Source organism: Besnoitia besnoiti, chromosome VIII (assembly GCF_002563875.1).
Source record: "Besnoitia besnoiti strain Bb-Ger1 chromosome VIII, whole genome shotgun sequence".
NCBI classification, from domain to species: Eukaryota; Apicomplexa; class Conoidasida; order Eucoccidiorida; family Sarcocystidae; genus Besnoitia; species Besnoitia besnoiti.
Genome location: NC_042363.1, coordinates 1582886 through 1601065, shown reverse-complemented (window position 1 = coordinate 1601065; position 18180 = coordinate 1582886). Strand labels below are relative to the sequence as shown.

The 18180-nt window shown below is 57.2% G+C and overlaps 3 protein-coding genes across 3 annotated transcripts; 1 reads left to right on the top strand and 2 right to left on the bottom strand.

Moving 5' to 3' along the window:
• Nucleotides 1–1016: 1016 nt before the first annotated feature.
• Nucleotides 1017–7283, bottom strand: BESB_083530 (MaoC family domain-containing protein; the record flags this gene model as incomplete). The annotated part of the gene is made up of 8 exons (XM_029366703.1): nucleotides 1017–1264; nucleotides 1824–1905; nucleotides 2392–2570; nucleotides 3013–3109; nucleotides 3727–3854; nucleotides 4379–4508; nucleotides 5174–5330; nucleotides 7141–7283. 8 exons carry the CDS (start codon nucleotides 7281–7283, stop codon nucleotides 1017–1019), a joined length of 1164 nt encoding a protein of 387 aa, XP_029217163.1.
• A 1767-nt stretch (nucleotides 7284–9050) lies between these two features.
• Nucleotides 9051–13696, bottom strand: BESB_083520 (transporter, major facilitator family protein; the record flags this gene model as incomplete). The annotated part of the gene is made up of 6 exons (XM_029366702.1): nucleotides 9051–9168; nucleotides 9912–9987; nucleotides 10240–10655; nucleotides 11166–11220; nucleotides 11531–12073; nucleotides 12418–13696. 6 exons carry the CDS (start codon nucleotides 13694–13696, stop codon nucleotides 9051–9053), a joined length of 2487 nt encoding a protein of 828 aa, XP_029217162.1.
• Nucleotides 13697–15387: 1691 nt separating this feature from the next.
• BESB_083510 (DHHC zinc finger domain-containing protein) lies at nucleotides 15388–18180 on the top strand (the record flags this gene model as incomplete). The annotated part of the gene is made up of 2 exons (XM_029366701.1): nucleotides 15388–16152; nucleotides 16495–18180. The coding sequence occupies 2 exons, from the start codon at nucleotides 15388–15390 to the stop codon at nucleotides 18178–18180; spliced, it is 2451 nt and encodes an 816-aa protein (XP_029217161.1).

Here is an 18180-nt window from a genome sequence, read left to right as displayed (position 1 = left end):
CGGCGCTTACTTCCGGAGCTGGCCTCCAGCCCGCTTTCAGATCCGATTCCACTGAATTCTGTTCGCTGCAGTTTTCTGTACTAGCAGGAGCCGCATGCAAGGTGACAAGGCGGTCTATGGGCACGAGCGCTGCGTCGAGCTGCTCGCTTGCGCCTTTTTTGGGGCCAGACTGCGAGGCCGCTGACGGCCCTCTCACAGACGTGGCACTGACTTTGCGGCCTCTGAAGTCCCTGGCGCGTGAGTGATTGCGGCGTCACCTAGCCTGCAGCTTCGCTGTCGTGTCAGATGCAGAGAGACTCTCCGCGGTTTGACACAACGCGTGCTGCAATACCTATATGTATGCACAGCTGTATAAAACTTTACATATCTGTATATCGATCCACATATATATAGATACATATATCTATATATATGTGTTTATATGTATATGGATATCTCGCTGCCGGCTCACGCTCACCCTCCACAGGGTTTAACTGCCTCCGATACAGGAAGAGAGCTCGAAATGTGGCGCCCGCGTTGGCTCCAGTGTCGTGTTCTAGAGGAATGAAGTCAGATTTAGAGTCCCGCGGCGGGGTGCGCAACGCATGCGAGCTCTTGAGACGAGTGAAGAGGATAAGCATCAGGCGGAAGAGGCGCCGACGAAAAGGGACCGCAGTGCAACGTGCCGCCAGCAGCACGCTTTTCTGTATGAGTCAACCGTTTCTACTTGGTGCTGGGAAAGGAGACTCGCTCCTGCCGTTCCACAAAAGGGCACGCGTATCGCGACAGGATAGAGCGATGCCGCCTTTCAGCCTCGAATCTCAGGCTTCCTACCTCCTTACGAAAGTATGCATATAGACGTATTATACTCACCCTCTTGCAGTCAGGACAAGCGCATGCGTAGATATATATTTCTACTTACCCTAAACCCTATAAATAAATATATATATGTATATATGTGGATAATTACATCCGAGTGCGTACGTATATTCGAGTAGGCTTCCACTCTTCCCGTGAACGGGGCAAGCGCATTTGCATCACAGCCTGGACACGTGCACGCCAGGATTCCTGACAATCAGAACGCCCTGCTCGAGGCAGACTTGGTCGTCTTTGGTTTTGTTGATGACGTTGAAGAGAATCTCGTCCCCGCCCGATTCAGAAGATGCGCCTTTTCGCGGCCACATCTGCACGCCGAGTTCGTCGCCAGGGGTCACGGCAGCGCTGAAGCGCCCCGAAACAGACAGAACGCGGGTCGGGTCGTTCTCTAGCAGGGCGTGAATAATCGCTGCGGGCAGAGAGAGGAACGAGACAGCATCACAGCGGCAACTTGGAAAGGTGTGCTGGCGATGGGTCAAACACCGTTGGCGTGCATGCATTCGAAGGCGGAAGTAGAGAGCCGAACCCCCAAGCGAAGAGGAGAAGGGACGAAAAGCAATCTACCTCTCTGGCGGGAATAAGACTTCGTAGGCAGCGGGGGACAGGAGCGCTGCAGACAGACCAGGGATCGTCACTCGGCTTGAAACGGGTTTACGGAAATGCAGACTGCCGTGAGGAACAAGAACCTCCAACGATAGCCTAGGTCGCTGAAAAAGGAAGAACATACACCGTGGAAATCCAGAAAATACTGGAAAATCATGCTTCCTTACGCTTACGCGCACCGCCTCAAGCACACGTATACCTATGACCTTGTTGACAGAACTCTATAGACGAGTGGATGTACTAGACGCGGACGAGTAGACGCGCAGTCCGTGGAGAGTCAAAGCAACTGAGAAAGGAGAGAAGCGGAACGAGACAGGATATGAAGCGACAAGAGAAATTGGACAGGGCAGACTCTGTGCGCCTACCACGGGTCGCGATGCCGAAGGTGCAGAGGCCGTGAAGTATGGGACGCTTGAATCCACCAAGCGCTGCCATCTGCTTGTCTGCCTGATGAAAGAGGAAGAAAAATTAGCGTGCATATCGGAGTCACGATAAATTCGGAAGGAACTGACTCCTGAACTTAAGAGAAAAGTCAGACACGTTCTTCGGTTAAGAAACCCGACGCCGTCACTACACATGCAAGTACAAGTTTTCTTGGACATCTGTCTGCACACCAATAACGGTCTGAATCGTGGGCTCAGTTCCGGCCTACCCCCGCGAGATGAACAAGAAAATAGTCTGCAGGCATTCACCATGAAAGAGAGACGCCTTAGATGAGAGGGCACTTGACCAGTATAAAAACGCTTCCTGTCGCCTGCGCAACAGAACCTGCTCGAGCAACCTATGCACACCGCATTCTGTCAGTCTGCGGTTTCGATGTAAATGCATCATGCGCACGCCGCGTCTCAAGTCAGCGCAGTGGCAACTGCACAGATGAAGAATGCGAAAAAAGATACCGTATTCCGAGCGTTTCTACATGCGTGAGCCCCTTACATGAAGCGGATTTGTGTCGCCACTGAGACGGTAGATGAGAGCGAGGTTTTCAGGCGTCTTAACTGTGAAGGTGTAAGCAGGGGCACCCTGGAAAGAAACACTTGAGCGCTGGGTTCTGAGGCGCGCCTTCGGTTCCTCTTTTGAAGTTTTCTCGGATTTCCCTTCCGAAGAGAAGTTCCCTGGAGGCGAGAGCGGCAGTACACGCAGCACAGGGGGGGCAGACTCAGGATGCGATGCGTAGAGACGGAAACTGAGATTTCGTGCGAAGGAATAATTTCGGGGTGGATGCCGGAGGAGGCGAACCGTCACTCAGACAACAGGCGCAAAGAGAAATGGGGTTTCCTAAGTCTGCAGTTCAGAGCTACACATCCGCGGACGGAAGGCTGTGGTGTCACACTCATATAGGAAACTGGTTATTCCAGGGAGCAGGCACTTTTCTATTGCAATTGAAAAGGAACGAGATCTGCTATTAGAGGAGGGCGTACTATAGGAGCACGTATAGCTACTGATAATACAGAATAATAGAAGGAGACATACGTACATACATGTATATATACGAAGCTTTATATAGATTATGCCTATATTCACTCAGTATGCATCGCCAGAGGAAAGAAGGCCCACCGATTCCGCGGATGAACAACTTGCATTCGTTGCGGCAGATGAGAGTGCCCGTCTTCTCGCAGGTGCTGTCGCAGTCTATTGTGATCACCGCGCCGGACTGAACACAAAAAGGATCAAGGTTCACGGAACAACGAGAAACGCACATTTTCAACACTAAAACAGAGAGTACAGTGTGTAGTCGCCAGCAAGAGTGGAAAAATTCCAAAAACGTTCCAGCATTTATGGCTCTCAGCGGCGGTGGCTGCCGGCCTCTGCGTAGATCACGTGTATCTATCCCCGGCAGATATGTGCACTGTATGGACAGGCAGACGGGTTTAGGGTTCTCACACTATGAGGCGGCTGGCTTCTCTCGGAGCATCCTTGAGAAAAACTATTCAGAAGATCAGCCGTCCAAACTTTGAATCCTAAAACCGCTAATTTCGTTTTTAAGTGAAACAAGTTATACTGTATATTATAAACATTATTAAATTATTTTGCTCAACTAAATAACATTTATAATTTTATCAGCAAACTCAAATAGCCACGCCCACAGGAATACACCCCCACTCCCGTCCAGGTGAATGAGGCGAGCGTCTCCTCAGGCATGTATGTATAAATATGTATATTTGTATAGACACATGGCGACTTGTGGTGCTCATATGTTTACATATGCACGCGCTCACGGGAAGAGCCCGGCTTCGCATGCAGGGAATTTCCTTCGAGCTCTGCCTGTACCTTTTTATCTTCTACGTCTTTGATCACCGCACGGGTGACTAAGTTCGGAATCGTGTCTTCAAGAGGCTGGCAGAGCATCACTTTCTGCTGACCGTGCAGCAGCATCATTGGATTGAAGTCGGGCAACCCTGAGGAGAACGAGTAAGAAGCCTTCAGATGCCCGTGTCTGACTCATTCTCCATATAGACATATGATACACATGTATGAATGTATACACGTATATGTAGATATAGATATATATATAGTAATATAGCTCTGCCGTGTATATCTGGCGTGCAAGCATGCCTGCTGGCACACAACAAATATAAAGGACAGGGCGGTACAACGGAGCACCGGAGTACGTGTCTCGCAAAACATGTGCCTTGCTTCTCATCTATAACAGCCACCGACAGATCCGGAGCGACTCTCTTTTTGCGGGGGCGAGGCTGGACTGTAGATGCGCAAACACGCAGACACCACAGGACAACGCTCCTCACACGTACGCGCGGATATACACAGATTTTTACATGCCTATATGAATATCTATGCGAACATATGCATATATATATGGAACTGCAAGCCTTTGCAACGCCCGTCGAACATTGAAGCACAGAGCGCTGAGTCGCGGCAGTCCGCGGGAGGAGCAGCAAGACACCGTTTCGCTCTCACTCACCCGGGCATTTTTCAAGGCCTTCCATTAAACGCTCAAAGGCAGGGAACGTCGTCGCAATGGACGGGATGATCCTGAAGTTGTCTGCATGCTGCTCGTACGTGTAGGGGAGTTCTGTGTCGTTAAGGGGATCCTGGAAAAGAGGTTGAAGCGTACACATAATACAGCACATGCATGGATATATCTCTCTCATCCGGCGCCCCTAGGAGGCCGACCGCGCAAAAGGTATCCAGATTACACGTACATGTGCAATTTATTACCCACTAACGCGCGCGTAAATAGAGCATTTAAAACCATAGAAGGCAAGAAATGAGGACGTGAAACTGAGAGCAGGCATGCCACCGAGAAGCGTGGGAGCGTACGCACGGCGAACCAGCGAAGGCCCCACGCCGATCGGGACTCAGGACGCATACGCCCCCGCGTGTCAGACCGTGGAAAGCGAAACAGAGAACTCTGCGCTAGACTCGAATCCGATAGGGGAGTGGACAGCAAGGAAGGGAAACGTACAGAGGCGAGGAAAGACACACCTGCCGAGAAAGTCAGTGTAGTTCAACATGACGGTGCTTTTGCTCATGAGCAATATGTATATATATATATATATATATATATGTAGACTTAGTTGTGCTGTTCGACACACTGCGTATGCATGTAAGGAGTTTTATCACCTCAATGTACGCATTCGCCACCGGACCTGTCTGGCAGGTCCCCGTGCTGCGAACCTGCGGAAAAGTATTTTTCGCCGACCTCCTGGTTCTGTTCTTCTTCGATTCTACATGCTTGACGCTTGGCCCTTCTCACCTGACTGCACCCGACTCCCAGGGCGTAGATGATGCAGTCCCTCTGCGTGTAGGAGCTCCTGTTTTCGCCTAGGACGAAGCCTATGCATTTCTCCCGAATGACCTGACGCGGTGCAAAAAAGGAAGGAAAGAACACGCAGACTCCACTAGGCGCGGTGCTGGGAAACAGCGCGAACGAGGAGAGACGATCCAGGTGTTCAAGCTTCCCCTCCAGGTCGCGGATGATTTCCGAGGGCGTGCGAACAGGCTCAAGAGATATCTTCCTGCCTCCCGGTTTCGCGTTGCTTTGTTTCCCCCGAACTGCTGCCCGGCAGTCAGGGGTGAGCACCCCTCAGCGGGCAAGACCGATTCTCGCGAAGGCGCACTCGTCTTTCCCCTACAAAAGGTCAGCGGATCTGTTACGGCTGCGCTCGCAGACGTTGCCCCCCGTCAGGCCCCCCCCAATTTCGTTTCTCCTGCCCTGTTTGTCACGAGCTGCGCGGCGCAGACAGCAACAGTGAACTCTGCAGAATCTAACACAGAAGGGGTCAGCGGTTCCCACAGCATGAATGGTGCCCATTAGAGATTGAAAATGGGCTCTCCATTCGCGTGCTGAGCACAATGACTTCTACGCCTGTTCGAGTCCTGGCAGTAGACCCTGCTGCCGACAGCTATACTTCGTCAACAGAGAGGCAAACTCCAGGTGACACATAGCAGCGTCTGGCGTCCCCCAGAAGCACTGATTTCTTTTTCTCGTAGTTTTTTTTGTGTCAACACTGGGCAGAGCGAACACTTTTCAAGCTAGGCAGCATCGCGACCGCCTTCCTCTTTGGCGTCTGGCTGGGGCCTCTACAAAATCGACACGAGGAGAGCATACGCTGCGGTTTTTCCTCGCGCTTCTGCTGATACTAATTCCCCTCTGTCTCTCATCTCGATTGTTATGCCACATCAAACTGAAAGCCTACCTTCTCCGGCTTCATCTTCAGTATCCACAATGGCGACTACGCATCTGCTCTGTGTCCTCCAAGGGATGAAATCGCTTGAGTCGCGGTTGCTAGCCGCGGGAGCATACAACAGAGAAAACGACCCGGACGACTGCTTCGTGAGGCCTTTGAACGTCGGGAAAAACGAACCATAGAGGAGTCGCGGGAAAACTGTTCACGGGGCGCTTTCTTAAAAGCAGAGCCCACTTGAAACAGCTGGAAACGTTTCGTTTTTCTGACGTACCAAAAAGCCGGGGGAAGCAGAGACGGGAAACTTTTGGTAACCCTTCTCTTGTCACACTTGCCCCCTGCTTCGCAACTAGTTCTTCTTTTTGCCTTGACAACGGTTCTTTGGGGTTCAGCATTTCTTGTTCAGTTCCACGGAAAATGAGCCCAGTGGTGAACAGTACGAGTGCTCTATAGGTTTTGAATTCGAGTAGATGAAGAGTTGATTTCCTAGCCTATAGGATTTGAATTCGAGTAGATGAAGAGTAGATTGCCTAGCACGAGGAGACGAGTACCCTCGCTTTTTCTTCGATCTCCCCTGTGTGACATCCCCGAGCTGGGTTGTAGAGAGCCATAAAACTTCACGGTAGTGCAGAGGCGACGACGAACGAAAGCAGTCGAGCGGATCAAGCGAAACTAAAGGGGGTTTGGCCGTATAAGTCTACTGCCTCGTCTTAAAGCTTACATGGCAGAACGACTACTTGCAGAGATACACTGGTCGAGATAGGAGCAAAATTTGCACCGGCATGTGCGAATATCCAGTGTACTTCTGAGAAGTAACCTGTGAGATCCATCGTCGACACACATTCATACGCGTAGTTCCACCATACGGCTTCCGGGTGCCATGAAACCAGACGCGTGCTGCAGAGATGCTGTTACTTGTTCCACTAAACAGGATGGCTTCCAACAACGTGCCCATACATTGCTCCACTGTTCACTCGAATTGTGTGGTTGCGAACTAAAAAATGCGCCATTTGCAACTATCGGCGGGTGAGCGTACAGCCAAGGGTAGGGGTGTTTTGCGCTCGACCAAATTCCCACATTAGCAGCAATTCTCGCAGCAGAGGCGTTCCTCGTGGAATTTGAGAACGCCCAGATATTCAGGTGCGTGCTGCACGTTTGTAGGCTGGTCGTAGCTCGCATAAAATTGACAAGGGCGTGATCTTGACATCAACTAGTGATTTCGAGCCACACACTGCCGTGGACGGCGCGTTTCAGAGCTCGACCGCGACGCTGGGAGACCCGCGCCCTGCCACAAAATGTAAGCTGCAGTCCGCGTCAGTCGCTCTGCGGAGGCAGCTGGAGGGTAGGAGCCACGTGTGATTGCAGCAGTGAGACTGCAGTAACCTTGAACCCTAAACGCTACAATGGCCTTCCACGGCCGACAGAGACACCAATCTACTGAGGGGGTGCTGGCGAGACACTGCCGGTACTATCCGCAGTACGTTTCGAACTGAGGGGATTTTCTGTGCCTTTTCGCTCGCGCGTGCAGCCCAGAACTTGTGTACGCGGTAGTTCATCCCCCGCGAGTTCGCGCGTGGGCGGCCTCGCGCTCGCGACCTAGAGAGGCCACTCCCGCTGGGATGACCGAAGCAGAACGGCTCGCCAGAATTCATCCGCCGCTCGGGAGGATGACTGAAAACGCCCAGACGCCGCGGAGAAAAATATCTGTCGGAAATCCACAACAACAGTCCACGACCGGTAAAGACCCCGACGCCGGCTTCGAAGTCTTCCATTCACGAAGTGCCGGAAAAACAAAACGCTCGGCGCGCACGTGATCGAGCGGAAAACGGGGGAGACGCAGAGGCATCGGCCTAGAAAACAGACACAGACCGCGAAAAGATGGCTCTGCTCCAGGCCAAGCACACCAGTACGAACCATAGAAACCATCTAAATACCGCAGACATGCGGAGATTCACACTAGCGGCATACATGTTCCAGTTCGAAGGCGGTATACCATCGCGAAGTCGCGCTGCCGGGCTATGCGGCTCATTACGTATCCTGCGCAGGACTCAACATATCCTCCCTTAACCTGACGGTGGCTACTCCGCGTTCGTGCCCCGCCTCATTTCTTTTTGAAAAGAAAAAGGGGTGAAACATGCAACGTGGCCACGAAGGCATCCAAGCTGCGGTATCTCTCGACAGCGAAGGATATCCCGCGCAGGTGCTGACCTCAACTCGGTCATCCGGTCTTTTACTCGCGCAAGACGAGCTCTCGAACGCTGCAGCTACTGCAGACGGAAAGGCCCGCGCGATGGCAACCGAGTTCTCGAGTCTCGGATGCGGAGTGCAGAGGCGCTCGCGCATGCGAAGGACGTCTCCCTCGTGATCCTAAAGATCACTGCGCCCTATGAACTCAGCACGTATATCGGGCTACCTTCGCGGTGAAAAGGCCTGTATGTGCCGATGCATATGCACATCGGGATCTGGGCAGCCGCCACAGTGAATACGGTCGCCATCTTCTCCGCGCCGGCGAGTTTTACTGAGACTTGGGTCTGCCCGCGGCCTGCCGTCCCGCTGCAGACAGCTGCACAGAGACGCACGACGCAGAGCGAGACGCACCTGACCTGGAGAGAAACCTCAGGGGCGACCAGCTGATTATGTTTCCTTTGGGAGCACGGGGCCGAGGCGACAGGGACGCACTCTGCCTCTGCGCATGCAGAGGCAGAGTCCTCCGAAGAGACGCACAGCGGCCAGATGCACATCGTCTCAGATCGCCCGACGTGCAGCGGGCGCGACGCCATCGGCACCGTGACAAGAGAAAATCCGTGATTCACGTAGCCCCCCTCGCGAGGTCTTCTGCCAAGTGGGTGCGCCGCACACGCGCGTCCGCTGCATGCAGGGCTGTGCGTCCCTCGCCCCTAGGCCGCGACCCGCTACTTTCAGGCTAAACAGGCGACTGCCTCGGCGTCAAAGCAGTTCTTGTGGACGATTTCTTGCCTTCGAGATGTCCCGCGCGAGAAGAGGAAGAAGCGCGACCGCCGCGCCTCCGCAGAAGCTACTCAGGGCCAGAACGACGCCATGCCACCTGAGAGGAGGACAACAATAAAACGAAGGAAAAACATGAAGAGAACCTCGCAGAGATGCGCGTCGTCGTGTCGCAACGCGAGGGAGGCGAAACGAGTATGCAAAGCGAGAGACCACGAAGCGAAAAAAGGAAAGTTTAGGTGGAAGAAAAGGGCCGGATGGTACCAGAGGCGCTAGCAGAGAGGATGAACAGGGCGAGAGCGAATGCAGCGACCGATGGAAAGCCACAGGAAGGAAACGAATACGTCTCCCAGCGACGAATTTTCGCAATAGCACCAAGAGCTCGCACCGCAGGGGGTGAAACAAAGTCTGGTGGATGCTGCAGACTGCCAGTGCGTAGGGAAAAGAGAAGACAGAAAACATCGAGTTATCTCCTTTGCATCGCCAGACAGTGCGAAGTGTCACAGCTCGGGGGAAAGAGAAAGACGATGGCGAGTGCTGCGTGCTGAACTTCTCGCTCTGAGCTCTTGTTTCTGCTTTCACAATTCCCCCATCTCTGAACCTTTCCCCGTCGCATCTCAGCCGCGTGGTTCGTCCGCCTGCTCTCATGCCTTCTAACGCTGTTGCGCATCTGTTCCTTCTGCTGTTTCTCTTCGCAAACAGCAAAAGCGATCCGTCGTCTTCGCGCGGGAGAGCGAAAGCGACTTCGCTGTGACTGCCGAGGCAGCGAGCGCCTCCTTTTTTCTCGTTTCTGCCTCAGTCGCTCACTCAAGTCTTCGCGCACGCCCGTCTTCTCCCGCCTACCCGTAAAGAGAAATGATCAGAGGAGTGAGCGTTCCCTGCAGAATCGAGCCGACGCTGCCGCTGCCGTTGACAAAGCCTGGAGGTGAAGAGTGAAAGGCAGAGAAAGCTGCAAGCTCAGAGAGATGAAATCGAACGCGGAAGGTGCCAGAAAAAGGATAAAAGAACCAAAACGCCCAAATCCCCCGAGTCGCTGTCTGGGGCAGCCAGAAGCTCTCCCCCCACGGCAATGGATAGAGGGAAGATTCTCACTGCGACACCGCGCTGGACGTTTGGCGGTCTCGCAAGCAGCTCTCTCAGCGTCATCGCTGCATCTCTGTGGCTCGCTTACACGACGCTGTCGCAATCAGCTGCTGCGTTCCTTGCTCGGTTTCGCCTGCTGCCTTGCTTGCCGTGTCTGTTTCTGCGCTCGTGTCCACCGCCTCATCGCGGTTCTCTTCTTCCTCCTCGCCTCGCGCGTCTTTCGGCGTGTCCGCCCTGCGCTGCGTCTTCTGCGGCCGCGTCGCGAGCGCCTCTGCGCATATCTCGGCGGCGCCCATGCCCCCCAGCACACTGTCTGGGCCTGCGACGCAGGCGCCGAGGAGGAAGAGGAGGCCGCGGAGACGAAGCGAGAGCTCGCCGAGCGCCTCGGCCTTCGCGTCGCTTCCATCGCCGCAAGACAGCAGCCACGCACAGCCTGCCGCGAGCACGCACAGCGGAGCGACGACGACGAAGCGGCGCCCCGCGAAGAGACGGTCGGAGAGGAAACTGCGCGGAGAGACACGCAGAAGAGACAGTCCTCACTGCACTCCGGATGGGAAAAAGGGGTCTTAGGCACTGTGAAGACGGCGGGAGAAAAGAGACGCACAAAGAAAACTGAGAGACAGAGAGAGCGGGGAACGTAGCCGGGCAGCCGAGACGCAGCCCGAGAGAGAGGAACCATGAGTGGAGATAGGGAAAGGAGAAGAAACAAAGCGAAGGCAAACGCAGAAAAGACACAGGGAGGTGAAAGGAACAGGAGACAAAAAATGCTGAAGAGAGCCACGAAGAGCGAGACCCGGCAAGGAAAGAGAGAAGAAAGACGGAGAAGAGAGAGAAGCGAAAACGAGTCAAAAGAGCGGGAAACAGGAAAGAGAAAGCGAAGCGGCCATGGTAGAAAACGCACGAAAATGAGCCACGAGAGAAAGGTAAGGTAATTCGAAGACAGGAAGCAAGACAAACGCGCAAGTCATGAAAAAGTTGGAGACGGCAGCTAGAAAACAGCATGTTCACACCTACCCGACAAGGACGGCCCCTGCGACCCCGCCGGCCTCGAATAGAATCGCCCCTAGCGCTGCAGAAATCCACAAAGAATGGACAGAATCACAAAAGTGAACCCGCGACGTTAAACCGCTGGCAAAACGGAAGGCAGCACAGACAGGACAACATGAAAGGCGAGCGAGGAGGTGCTTCAGATCGCGGGTGGCTGGGGCGGAAGAGAGTGCTGAGGACTGGCGCCACAGCCGAAGCTCGAAAATCCCAGCGAAGACACAGAGGGAGGAAGACGACGCGGAGAAGACTCCCCACCTGCCGTGTGACACTAGCTTCGCGAGGCGCGAACTGGGCGCTGCAGGACACACACGGAAGACTCGCACGGCGCTCACTAGCTTGCATAGGCGAGAGGAGAAGATGCGCTTGAAGGAAGAGCGGAAGCCAGTTGATGAGAAGGTAGCGAACGAGTTTCATACAAAAGTACGCGGCCGCGGACTCCCCGACGCCGGGCACTTTGGCTGCGCGCCACAGCAGCTGCCCTGCCGAGGCGCTTCCTCCTCGCGGCGTGCTGCGGGAAATGACGCCGCGCGACCTGACTGCCGGTTTGGCCGCTTCGCAAACGCCTGTTGAGGGTCTAGCCGTCTCGCCTGATGAGGCGCGCGGGAGCGGGCTGGACTCCTCCGCGGCGAGCGCGCGGTTTTGTTCTTCGCGCTCCAGCTGCGCGATCAGGGCGGCCGGCTGCTCTACCAAGCAGCCGGAGAGGAGGAGGCCGGCGAGGAAGACAAACACTGCGGGAATGAGAAACGTGAGGCGCCAGGCCGCCCGCGGCTCGGGGAGCAGATAGAGCAGCGGAGAAGAGGAGAGCGAGGAGAGAATCTCAGCCGTCAGATACGACGCGCCCATGCTCCCGACTTGCTGACAAGTCGACCAGAGCCCTGAAGGCACGCAGAGCCCTCTCGGAGCAAGCGAGCTGTTCGAAACTGCCTCTCAGAACACCCACACAGACCCGCAGTACCCTGAAGGCGTCCACACCCTCCTGGACCCGAATGACGCCGCCGATGCACGGGAAACGCGGCACGGAGTGCCCCACACACGAGCCTCGCAGCAGCCACCGCGCGACTGAGGAGTCGTAGAACTTCGAAACTAGTCAGAGAAAAAGAGACAGCCAGCGCAGAGACATACAGTTCTCTGACGCCGCAGCCCCGCCCTGCGGCCTCCGCCTGGCACACACCGTGGAGCGCGGCGGAAGGCGGAGGAAACAAACTCTGCAGGCTCTTACCGAAGACGCCGCCGCCGCCTCCGGGGAGGCGATTCAGCCACTGCCGCAGAATCGAGACAGTGAAGGGGAAGACGAGGGCCTGCGTCGCGCCGTTCAGCGCCCAGAGGCCGAGGAGAAGGGGGAGGCGAAGGAGAGGGAGCGGCGCGAGGGCGACGAAGAGACAGGAGAAGCTGGAGAGGGAGTAGACGAGAACGAAGAAGAGCTTGAGGGCGTCGGCGAACCGTGCCGCGGCGGGCGCCGCCAGAAAGAGCTGCGTGATGGCGTACATGAGGAGGAAGGCGGTGTCAATGTAGCCCATGTCGGCTGTGGTGACGCCAAGCTCGTGCTGAAGCAACGCGCGCGCGGACGCAAACGGCTTGCGCGTCAAGTAGAGCGACGCGTAGCAGAGGAAAGTCACTAAGAGCTGCTGGAACTGGATGCGCGCAATCGCCGCGGCGGCCGAGGACGGAAAGCGCGACGCGGAGAAGAGCGAAGCGGAAAAGAAGGAAGTAGAGAAGAGTGACGCGGTGCGGCGCCAGCTCGAGAGGCATGCAGACGACAGAGCGGCACCGGGAAGCCCTGCGCCCTGCGCCTGCGGGAGAAGAGAGGAGGACGACGAGGCGAGGAGACGCGGTCGGAGGGTACGCGCAGCGGCGTCATCGCCCGCGGAGGGGCTGTCGTCTGCGCCTCGGCTGTCTCTTCCGCGGGAGCGTGCTTCGCCCAGGCCAAAAGACGCCGACGGCGAGCCGCGCCAGGAGGACCCCCCAAGGGTGGCTCGCGTGGAAAGGGAGGAGTCCCAGCGCGGAGAGGACGGCGGATTCATGTTGAGCTTGGCGACGTCGCTGCTCGCCGCGACCTTGGAAGGCACGCCCGACGAGAACATAGACCAGAAGTTGCTTGAGGGAGACGCCACGCCGCCGTCTGCTTCGTCATCCCTTCTCTCCGGGCCGCCACTCTGCGAGGCGCCGTTCTCGTCCTCCTGCAGCTGTCCCTCCAGATTCGCTTTTCGCCTCTGGGCCTTCACCTTCTGCACCGCCGCGTCCTTCGCGCCTTCGTCTGCGCTGCCTCGCGCGCGCGGAGTCCTCAGAGGCGCTCTCGCGCGCGCGGCGGGCTGCTTTCTTCCCGCCTCGCCTTTCTTCGGAGGGGGCGGCTGCCTGTCCGCGGCCGGCGCGACGCGCTCGACCTCTTCCGCCTGCGCGCCACGCGCCGGCCGCTGCGGAGACTTGTTCTTCGGGGCGCGCCGGCGCGCCGCCGCGCTGGCGCCCGCGGCGGCGGCGCGCTGGGCTCGCGTCAGCACCATCGCGAGACGCAGAGAGGCAGATCGGCAGCAAAGATTGCCGAAGAAAGAGGCTGAACCGGACTCAACACGCACGCGAGCAAAGAAGCGGCGAAGGCGAGCAAACACGCGAGAGGCAACAGCACGAAACGCGCGGCGGGGGAGGGGGGGGAGGACGGTCCTACGCAGGTGGGAGGAAGGTCTCGGGAGGACACGAAGAGACAGTTTTCGCAGCCAGCGACGGTGCGAGGCGGGAGACTCACGGAGGGAATAAAGCTGCACAGAATCTTGTGTCAATTCTACGGGGGAAGTCACTGCATGGCATCGGGCACATGCGCGGCTCTCGAGGCAAAGAAGAGGCAAGCGGAGGAGAATGAACCTCTGCTGGTCGCTCCGCTGCGCATCAAAACAACCGTCTCCTCCTCTCTACTCTCGTCTCGAGTGACTTTTTCCCTCGCGGAATATCGAAAACTTCAAAAGGAAAAAAGAAGAAGAACGAATTCTGCACAATGTTGAGTGTCGCCAGCGGCCGGCTCTCTCTATCCGCGAGTCTCGAGACGGACAAACGAGGACAAGGTAAACAACGAATCACCCAATTCGCGGAGTTTTTCGCTTGGCTTCCCATTTAGTCACAGTCGGAAAACTTCCTCTGCCCTTTCGAAACTCCAGAGAAAACGAAGCGGAGAGAGAGGAGCGTTTTTTGAGCGCCTCTGCGCAGCTGAGACCGCGATGCATTGCCTTGTCTTCTGCCGCCTGCAAACGGAACGTTGGAAACCTCGCCAGCAAAAACGAGCCGAATCTCAGAAGGCGACGAAGCTAGCGAGTGGCGCAGCGAAGAAAGTGTTTATCGTATTTTCCACAACAAACCACCACGGAGACCAGCACTTTTCCCCCGAAGAAGGGACGTCGTGTGTCTTTTCTCTCATGCAGCAAGCGATCCTGCACACTGTACTGTCTAATCGCGAGGGCGTTACGGCGATGCGGAAAAGAAGAGAGGAGAGAAGTTTGCGAGCGTCTTAGAGGAGGGAATCTTTCCGGACAGCTCAGATTGCAAGGGAAGAGAGCTGCCTCCGTTCCGGCTCTCTCGAATCCTCCTTTCCTCAGCGCCGCTTGGCTTCTGATGGAAGATCGGTATTCGGTGTCGGACTTCCCCAGCGCGAACCGCGACCACAGCGAAGGCGCGGCTGTTGCGCCTCTGCTCTCCGCCTCTCCTCTCAAACTCTCCTGTCTTTTTCGATCAATTATCACAGTAAAAAGAAGTGTCCCGTCGAGCGACTCCGGTCCTCGCCTCTCAAAGAGGCACTTCTTCGGGGTCGAGGTGCCTGCCCCCACGCAGCCGCCTGCCGCCGAGCCAGAATTCCTCTCCAAGGCACATGCCCGCTGGTATATTTGTCCGCACGTCCCCCCACGTGTGTATGCATATACATTTTTATACATATGCTTGCGCTAATCTTTTCACTCAAGCTTATAAACCTGTCAACATCTGCGCAAGTTGAGTCCCTCTTCTTGTCAGTATCGCAGCGGCTTTCGCCGCCATTTTGCATCGTCGCGGGGGCGCGGCCGCGGCGCCCCTCTCACGAGCTTCGAGTGCCTTGTGAACTCACCTCAGGACTCGCATCGACGCAGGCTCGCAGCGGCGCAGACGCGCAGCGACGCTGCGCCGCATGTATCTCCGCCTCCTTATAGGCACCCGCGTATGGCGGCTCTCTAACAAGATGGCGGCTGCGGCGCCTGTGTTCGAGACGGGTGTCGGGGGGAGAGGGAGAAAGGCCTCTCAAGACAAAGGCCACGGAAGCGGAGAAAGACGTGGTGCCGCAACAGGAGTCCTTTCCTCTGCTTCGCGAAAACCAGTTCCTTCCTCTGCCTGTTCTTCGTCGTCCGCCTCGCCCGTCGCGGCTCTCCCGCGCGACACCGCTAAGGAAGCTTCTCCTTCGTCCTGTCCCCCCTATCTTCACGCGGCTTCTTTTCGGCCTGTTCCTGCGTCTTCTCCTCCGTCTTCGCCCTCTTCGTCTTCGCTCCATCCCCGCCGCGCTCCGCATGCATCTGTCTCGGCTTCGCGCCGGCCGCCTTCGTTGGCGGAAGCCGCCCCGCCCCCCGCGGCACTCCGAACGTCTTCTCGCGGTCGCTCTTTGTCCTCCTGGGGCTCCAGCGGAGACACTTCGAGCCCGCGCTCCGTCAGCTCCTCGTCCACTCTCCGCGAAGACGCCGCTCCGCCTGTGCCTGCCGCTGCGCACGCGCTCGCCCCTCCGAGCTTCTACCGTCGAGCCTCGAGGGGGTTCGCCGCGGCCTTGCCTGCGTTTTCGTCTGCGCCGGCGCACCCGACAGGCTTCCACTTGGCGTCGCTGCCTTCGGGCTTCCTTTGGGGGCGGGTGCGCCTCGGCAGCTTGTACGTAGTCTACCGCAGCCCGTCGCCGGGAGGCCTCTTCTTGGTCGTCGGGCCTCACTGGCGGTTCTCCGTCGCCATGCTCGGCCTGATGGTGGTAAGCAGCTCGCGAGTCTGCAGCAAGACTCGAGGCCACCATGAAGCCAACGAACGCACTCAGGCGGCGAGGAACTGAGAGCTTGAGGGCGGGCGGGGGGGGGTGGACAAAGAAAGGAGCGGGGCGGGCGCGCCCACGCCGAGGAGGCAACGGAGAAGCTGTCGCCGAAGCTGAGGATTTACGAGATGAGGCAGGGGAAAGCAAAACGTAGGACGCCCGTCTCAAGACGCGGCGCTGACCGGCTCGCGTAAGACTGTCCGCCGTCCGTGCAGCAGCGCCTTGAGTTTTTTACTTGCGTCTCGACTCTCCTGTTTGACTGTGTTTTGTGCGTTTTGCTCGCAGGCGGTCTGCTCCACGTTTCTCTTCGTCGTCGGCGAGCACGTTCAGACGACGAGTACTTTCCTTCTTGTGTGCGGCTGGCTTCTGTGCGCAGCGAGTTTTTTCTGCTTTCTCTGCACTGTTCTCAAAGATCCAGGGATTCCCTTCGATGACGCTACCCCCCCGTACGCTCGCGCGTCGTCTGCTCGACCTGCGGCGGCTGGGAATCTTGCCGCAGCGCGCCGCGAGGAATCAGGAGGCGTGGAACTACTCTGCGTGAGGGGGGGAGAGAGAGGAGAGGACGGCTTCTGCGCGCGGGAAGGCAGAGGCGCAGCGAGACGCCAGGGGGAGAAAGAGCTGGAGACCGGGTGCACAGCGTCGCCATCCTCGTCCTCTGCTCGTCTAGGCGGTCGCTCTTCGGTAGCCGACTTGTTTGATTCGGAGAGTCGCCATCCATCAGCCAGCGCCGAGCTACCTGAGGCGCTGGAGGGCGGTCAACGCGTCTCGCCTGCCTCGCGGGCGGGCGCATGCACGCCCGGCGACGTAGTGCCGAAAGTGGAAGAAGGCGAAAGCGGACTGAGAGTCTCACCCGCTGACGATAAGAAGGATGCGCAGGAAGCCGAACGGGTTCCTTCCTCGCGTTTCTTTTTCAAGGAGCCTTTGGTCGGCGCCTCGCCACGGGGAGGAAGCAGCGAGGGCGGATCGTTTACCACTAGCCGAGGTGCGAGGGGGAGGGCGTACGCGGCCTCGCCTGGTAGCGAAACGTCCTCAAGCTGGGAGGCGACCGAAGAAGAAGCAGAGGTTACAGACACGGAGGCAGAAGATAGCGACGATAGAGGTGTTGATGCCGATGCTGGGTGCTGGCAAGCGAATAGGCGAGGAGGGGGGATGCACGCGTGGCTGTCAAAGAGCCAGAGAGTGAAGTGGACTCTGCGAAAGAAGAGACACATTTTTCAAAGTCACCGTCGAGCAGGAGAGCACGTTCGCGACGGGTATTCACGTGTCGGCCGCCGACGCGGAGTTTCTGACGAGTTCCACTCCGAAGAGACTTGCGGCTCTTCAGAGATGCTGTCCTCGGATGACGCGTCGGGAGAAGAGGCTTCCTCAGATCCCTACGGAGACGTCGACCCCGCGACGGCTCCAGCGAGGGCTAGGGCCGTGCCTCTCGCTCCTTTCCAGCGGAGCAGGCAACTGCGGATGCCGCTGGAGCGTCGTCGCCGCCGAGTGCCTGTACGTGCCTCGGCCTCTGGACACGCCCCCCTTGGTCCAGTGTGGTCGTCGTCACGGCTGTCCTCTTCAGTTCCTCGCTCGAGCGCTGCGCGCCGTCCGTTTTTCTGTCGCGTGTGCCAGATCTATCCTGCGCCGGGGTCTCTCCACTGCGACGACTGCCAAATTTGCATCGAGGGCTATGACCATCACTGTCCGTGGACAAGCAAGTGCGTCGGCCGCGGCAACTCGCTCGAGTTCCACCTCTGGGTGCTCTTTTCCCTGATCACGATCTTCTACTACGGACTGACCGCAGCCTTCATCGGGAAAGACGACATCGCCCGCCCTGACCGCGCGGCTGAGGTCGCCGACGTGCGCGCCGGAGGCCTCAGAGGAACGCCGCTGGGGCTTGAAGAGGCGCAACAAAGCGTGCGCGGAGAGACCTTCGGAAGCGACGAGCGGTGGCGAGCGGCCAGCGGAGACAAGAAAACCAGCAGCAGCTAG